The following is a 7,341-nucleotide window of genomic DNA, read 5'->3' on the forward strand; positions in this document are numbered from 1 at the left end:
GGGAGTAAATAAAACAATCAAATGTTATCCCTTTAACTAAACCCAAAACCAATAATCTAAAAGAATTTTGTTTATAAAAAATTAAGCTGATACAAAAAAAGGCATTTAAAAAACGATAATACATAAATAAATAAAAAGTGTGTGTTAAAACTATTCTGAAAAAAACTATTTATCAGAGAACTATTTTTCCATTCTCATTCGGTATTTAAAACTTTAAAAAAATATTACTAAAACCAAGAAAAAAAAATGAAAAATAACATTTATTAAAAACTATAGACATTTAAATAAATAAACGGCACACAATGAGACTAAAAATGTCAAATGAGGACAGAAAAGATCAAAATAAAAAACAAATTCAAACTATTAACCAACAACGGATGACATTAAAATAACTTTGTATAAATATTCAAGCTTACATTGGTGTAGGAGAGTCATCTAATACTGTCTCTGATGCTTTCTGCTCCTCTTCTGTAAAAGACCTGTACAAAAACAAGACAGTATCTAATATAATCCATAGGACACTACCAAAAGTCAATAAAGTCAGGCATCACAAATCCAATATCACAAGCACTTGTAAAACAAACAGAGGAGTCAAGAAAGGCCCATACTTCATTGGGTTGGAGACGGGCAGGTAATAGATCAGGTCTCTCATGGTCATTTTGGTGTGATCTTTAGGTGCTTTGCGTTCTTTAAGTCCCATCTTGAGCTTCCTCTTGTCTTCCTAGATACCAGTAGAAGAGGATAACTTGAGTTTAGCGCATTAAAATCATTAAGAAAGAAGCGCAGCACAAAACTTTATCTAAGTAGGCAACAAAGTATGATTGGATTTTTATTGGAGTTTCAATTCATATATATTAAAATAAAAACTACAATTTTAAAGTTTGGGGTTTATTTTCTTAAATTAAATCACAGATAAATGAATAGATCTTCTTCTTTTGATCGTTATATTCATTAATAAATCCTAATTTAAATGCTCAAGCACTCCACAAAAATATTAAACATTAGTAAAAAATGTTTTAAACAGTAATAATAAATGTTATGCACTAAATCCACATATTAGGGTTTCTGAAAAGAATGCAACAATGAAGACTGGAGTAAGCAGAAAATACACAAGTGCCATCAAGGCATGGGACAATAACCGTTTTTTAAGGTATATAAAGGTTTGGAAAAGTCAAGATTTCAAAGCCACCAAAATTTTCTGTAATACCGTTCCTAAGGTATGTGTAAGATTTTTTATTAAATTTTTTTTTTTTTGTTGGTTTTTTAGGACAGCAGTATCTCTCCAGCAGAAAAATATCAAAAGATGCTGTTTTAAATTGGAAAGAAATCTGTGCTTTTGAAACTAATGAAGACAGCAGGTCAATGATACATATGAATTATTTAGCCTGACATGTTTACTGCTCCAAAATATTATAAATCTTACAAAAAAATAAAATGTATTGTTTATAAAGGGGAAAAGTTTTTCATTTTTACTCAGACATTTAAAAATAATATATATTTTAGAGCAGTAATCACAATATCGCAAAACCTTAATATTTTTATCTAAGGTTATCCCACCTTCAGAATCTTATACCTGTCCATGTCTAGTGGCATCACATAAATGAATAAACAATTAAATATATTACAATTAAAAACAACTTTTAAATAGTGATAATATTTCACAGTTGTTGTTTTTTTCTCAAACAAATGCAGCCTCAAAAATGTTATAGATGTTATATATTATTCCATAGTATTATTAACTCTTTGGCAAATTTTAGTTTGCATTATGGATTTTAAAACTAGATGGCAGTGTTTGGACAAAGTTCAGTAAAACTCGATTTGTATTTGTTTGTAAACTACTGGTAACAGTTAGATATTCATTTTTAGGCATCCCAATACCAATGTTTTAAAGAGAGCTTATCATGCTCATTTTTCCCAATCTCATATTAATCTTGCGCAACTACAGTTTATTACTGCATGTATATTTTCTCAAATATTTCTTCAGTTTTTGGAATACTTATAAGAGAAAGCTTTGTGATTTTCTTTGGGAAAAGCCAAACACTGAGTCAAATGCTTGAGATCTGTGATATACAATGAAAAATACAGTTCTTTGAAGTCATTCTCCAGCAAGTCCCATGCAGTTCTGTATTGACCTCCTTATCTAGCATGTACTGCGTTGGTGGACAAGTTCTTGTGCTTGCTATTGCGTGCTCTACCATTAGAGGTGGCCATATAAGGAGTTCCAGATTTAATGATGTCAACCAGAATCATGTATGAAAAAAAAAACCTTTCGGAAACTAGCACTGAACAAGAAGTATAATTTTTTTAACAAAGAAATAAATCAAATTGTTTAGATGTAAAAATGATTTTAACACTTACAGTAGTCTATGATTTGCTTGAGAATCCATATTTTATCACTGTAAATGACTTCAGTAGGGTTAAATGAATAGTCAGGGTTCAACGCTAATGATTTTTTTATGCGGGTCCGATCGGGCCAATGCTTGAGATTTTTACTTGCCCTGTCAAAATTTTCACTAGCCCCACCAAAAAAACTAAAAAGTTAATAGCTATTTCTTAGCCACATATTCTAAATAGTGGCAAAATTATGCCTGTGAATCTAGAATTTAAACATTTTAAATATGTTAATAAATGTATAATGAGCAAAATTCAAGATTTTATGCAAATGAAAGAGCAGTATGAAAAATGTGCTGGTTTTAATGCAATTCTAAATAACTTTTTATAAAAATGGCTTGCCAAACTGACAACTGTTTTTTTTTTGTTCTTTTTTTCAGTTTCTTAATTTTGTACCCATGTAATGGTCTGCCTCTAAGCCTTTAGAAACAGACGTTTTCTTTTAGCCTCATTGTTTAATTTTGCCACCATGTTGCCATCTTTTCACTGTACTGGTTGTTACCAGGTTACAAAAAAAACCATTCTCATCGTTACTGGCCGATAGGGGCCAGTAACAATCCTGTCTACTGTCCCGAGCGTCTTTCACGCTGGCCCCGGGCCACCGGGCAGTCCTTATTGTTGAGCCCTGATAGTACACCCAAAAATGAACTTTACCTCACCATTTACTCACACCCAAGTGGTTCTAAACCTGTATGATTTTATTTTAAAACACAAAACAAGATATTCAGAAGAATCTTCAAGCAACCATAGTAGACACCAAAAATGTTAGTCCATGGCTATTTTTCCCCGCAACATTCGTTAAAATATCTTCTTTTTTCAAGTGGTGCTCGCTGCAGAGCCATTTGGGCGAGCTGAGCTCCAGCGAGGGGGAGCTTGAGCTTGAGCTCCACCTTTTTTGCACTTCTTCTACGAGTGATGTCACTGGGGTAGGGTTAGGGGTGGGGTTGGTGTACGCATTAAAACAGCTTACAGGAGGCAGAGCGAGAGCTCATGCTCCCCCTCGCTGGAGCTCAGCTCTGCTCAAATGGCTCTGCAGCGAGCACCCTCTCTCTTTTTTTGGGTTCAACAGAAGAAGAAAAAAAACTTAAAACTGATTTGAAACAGTAAGTGTAGGGTGAGTAAATAATGACTTCATCTTCGGGTGTACCATCCGAAAAACGAAAAAGCAAGATTTTTTTAAAGATAAAAATCAGGCTAAAGCAAAACTCATACACACCTTGTCTTTGACCATTTCTTTTTTCAGAAGCTCCCGAAGTTTCCGAGCCTGCGCTAATCGAATCATGTCTGCAGGGTCGTTCACAGCAGTCAAGGATTTGATGATCTTTGATGTTGATTTCAGTTTTTTAAGTTTCTCTTTCAACAGATCAGTTTGGCTTTGGTCAGGTGGTGCTCCAGAATCACTCTCCTGTTGAACAACCATCTCTTCCACAGTAGGAGGAGTCGGACGGTTTTCATTTACATCCGAAACAGTATCAGGTGGAGAAATCGTCCCAACGCCCCCTTCCTGGACGGTCAACGGCACAACAACTTCTAGTAATCCCCCATTTTTTTGGCTCTCTCCATCCTTCTGCAGTGATTCTGGAGGAATGGGTTGACTTTTGGCTGGTCTGCTTCCTCCTGAAGGTCTCCGTCTTGCAGGAACCCTGGGATTGTGGACAGGCGCAGGTATGTCTGCATTGGTGGTGGATTTTTCAGGCTCAATAGGTGTCACTGGTTTTACAGGAGATTTTATTGGGGATTTCGGAGTCTTAGCGGAGGCTTGGGAGGCTCGTGGTTTGGCCAGGTTGGGTAAAGCTGTGAAGCGTTTCCTCCTCTGTGGGCCTGATGTCACAGAGGTGCTTACTGAATCCAGGGCATTTGAACTTTTAGATGATGCATCCCTATTGTGAAGCAAAGAATTAGTCATTGGATGGGCAAAATGTATTTTGTAAAGAATAATTTAAACTATAATTAAACCAAAGAAACAGTTTTTGTCTCATTTTTATTACAAATGTCCAAAAATTCTTCAAGAAAGAAGGATTATCTAGACACGTAAAAAAATTGGTTTTTTAGAAATGAAAAGTCAAAATTAAGTGAGTTTTTTCTTAATATAGGCAGAATAATCTGCCAATGGGAAAATAAAAATAATCTTATTCCACAGGTATAATATTTAGCTTGTTAGAAAAATAAGAAAAGCAAAAATAAACACATATACAGCTACAGATACCCTGTTGTGGGTAGGCAACCAGCTTTGTAGCTGCAGGACCAGATGGCTGTTACCTACACTACCGGTCAAAAGTTTGGGGTCAGTAGGATTTTTAAATGTTTTAAAATAAGCTTGTCCTGCTCATTAAGGCTGCATTTATTTAACCAGAAATACAGTGCAAATTGTAAAATTGTGAAATTTTATTGCACTATAAAATAACTGTTCAAAAGTTGTTTACAATTTAATGTTATCCTTTATTCCAATGATTTTAATGATGAATTTTCATCTTCATTCCTCCAGTCTTCAGAGTCAAATGATCCTTCATAAATAACTCTAATATTAATGATGATTATTACTATTATTTATGGTAACAGTAATAAAACAAATAAAAAAACTGACCCCAAACTTTTGACCGGTATTGTACCTCCCCTGTTGCAATGTTATGTCATGTTTATGTGTTTGTTGCTGGGGCTTTTTTCCCCCCTGATCTCACACTGCCTTACTTTCAGGAGAGTTTGGCACTGTCTGGGGCCTCCTTTTGTCCCAATGTATCTTATTTCCTATTTTTACTATGCTATCTCTCGACTGAGCTGTCGTCCCCTGAAATCTATAATTAAGTATGGTTAGAGGGGTCCAGTTTCGCTGCATGTAACAGTGTTGTGACAAATTTCCTTTTTACATAAATTAATAAATACATTTCACAAATGTATTAATTACAACATCATATTTATTAGTGTAAAGGTGTGAGACTCACTCTCCACGTCTAGTGTCCTCCAACTGGTCACTAGGGCTGCTGCTCTGAGATGCGTCCTCGTTGGTTTGTTCCGGCGCTGCTATAGACGGGTCAGTATTCAGTTTTTCAGCTGTGACCTCTGAACCCTCAGATGGAGCAGAGTCAGCGGGACTCTGGAAAGCCTGAGCATTCTCCGCAGATGCTTCTCGAGAAGCTGTCAGAGCTCGGCCTGTGGGCTTTACATTTGGCCGGACACTGATTCTGGACCTGCGCATCATCTTTCCCTGCTTAGAGAAATCTATAAATTACAAATGCAAATTTATATACGTAGAAAACATATGCAATGCAAGTAAAATATCTACTTTGATGATTTAAATAATATTTGTGAAAATGAAATGACAAAAATAAGTTAAATAATGCTCAAAATTCATTCAGTCATTCAATCAAGACCAGATTTTATTAATACATATTTTTTAAATAAACATAAATAAATAGTTTTATAAAAATAAAAAATAGAATAAATGAATATAATAAATAGAGATTACAAATAAGATATTTTCTAGGATGATAAGGTAAAGTTGGTTTTATATTAAGGTAAAGTTGGTTTTATATTTGCACATTCAGACTTTCTCCCTAATAATAGTTTTACAGGCCCATAGTTCATACTTTTAGATTTTTCAGAAACTTGGAACATAATTTGGGTCTGAAGGGGTTAATAAAATAATTTCATAATATCATTTTATATCATTATAAAATCGCTTTATATCAATACACTAATATAATTTTCAAAAGTATTGTTTGCCAATCCTAAATAGAGAAATAATTTTAGCAGGCAATGACTATCAAAACACAGCATTGTTCACAGTCAATTAAATAGTGCTAATGTTGTTTTGAAGTCATACTTGAGCAATTCCATGCACATGTAAACCTTGCCATGAAGTCACTTTCACATCTGTCGCATCCATAACAGAGAGATGTCACATCCATAACGACACTTTTTCCCCATAAATGTGAAAATATTAAATTAAATAAAACCAATCGTTTTTGTTTTATAAAGAGCCAACTCTTATCCTTTTGATTAGCATTATTAATTTTGGGTTGTGCAGATTAATTCACAGAATTTCTACAAAGTATGTTGCATACTGTAAACTCGCAGACTTTCTTTGTCACATCCATAACGTATGTTTTTTTTCATCATATAAAGTACAAAACATCTTTACATATTGATATTTTTTCTGATCCCATCGCTAACCCTGTAGTCAGTTGTTCTGGAAAATATAAACAGATGCTTCAATATAATGTCAACATATACTTTCTATGCGAATTTATGTTTTAAGTTCTTACTGCAAATGCTACATCCATAACGCTGGAATTGCTCACTTACATGATATTTTAGACTATATTTTAGAATATTCAAAGTAGCTTGGTAAGCAATATAGGACAGTCACAAGTTGTCACAGTTCAAAAATAAACGAATGTCCGAATATAAAACCAATTTTACCTCGACCACATTTTCAATATTATACACAGTAATACGACATTATTTTACAGTGCATAATGAATCAGTGTAAGTTCACACTGTCAAGCATATTTGACAGATGTGGTTAGTCAAAAAGTCTTTTTCCCTGTTCGATTAAATGTAATAGCTCATACATTTACGTATACAACATAAACAAACTTAAAAAGTGACCAATTCATACATGTTTACAGCATGTCTGTAACGATTACATTAAGTTAACTCATTGTAACGTTAATGTTTTCTCTTCGTGTTGCCATTGAGTGTCCTGTCCAGCAATACCCATTAACCTCACACGCTGATCGTATTTTTACCCACACATTGCGTTTTATAACATCACTATAAGTTTAAATACTTATGGAACAATCACGAACTTACTTTAACTTGAAGTTTATGATGCTTTTATGGTCAACTACTCAGCGGTCCACGTCCTCCATGCTTGATGTTGTTACTGCGCATGCGCACTGCCATCCCGGAACTAAAATTTTCTCTAAGAACTTTAAGTTCCACCCGGAT

General features: G+C 34.2%; 1 protein-coding gene across 37 annotated transcripts in view; it reads right to left on the reverse strand.

Moving 5' to 3' along the window:
• Positions 1-7,291, reverse strand: part of zgc:162472 — a 33,933-nt gene extending 26,642 nt beyond the window's left edge. For 12 of the 37 annotated variants that reach the window (XM_087299751.1, XM_087299745.1, XM_087299748.1 and 9 more), the window contains exons 1-5: positions 7,204-7,291; positions 5,331-5,593; positions 3,608-4,271; positions 609-721; positions 417-479 (exon numbers count right to left, since the gene is read on the reverse strand). In XM_087299751.1, coding sequence (XP_087155877.1) covers positions 417-479; positions 609-721; positions 3,608-4,271; positions 5,331-5,587 — 1,097 coding nt within the window. In that variant the 5' untranslated portion in view covers positions 5,588-5,593; positions 7,204-7,291. 37 annotated transcript variants of the gene reach the window in all.
• Between the last annotated feature and the right edge of the window lie 50 nt (positions 7,292-7,341).

Source organism: Danio rerio, chromosome 21 (genome assembly GCF_052040795.2).
Source record: "Danio rerio strain M-AB ecotype USA chromosome 21, GRCz13ab, whole genome shotgun sequence".
Lineage (NCBI taxonomy): Eukaryota > Metazoa > Chordata > Actinopteri > Cypriniformes > Danionidae > Danio > Danio rerio.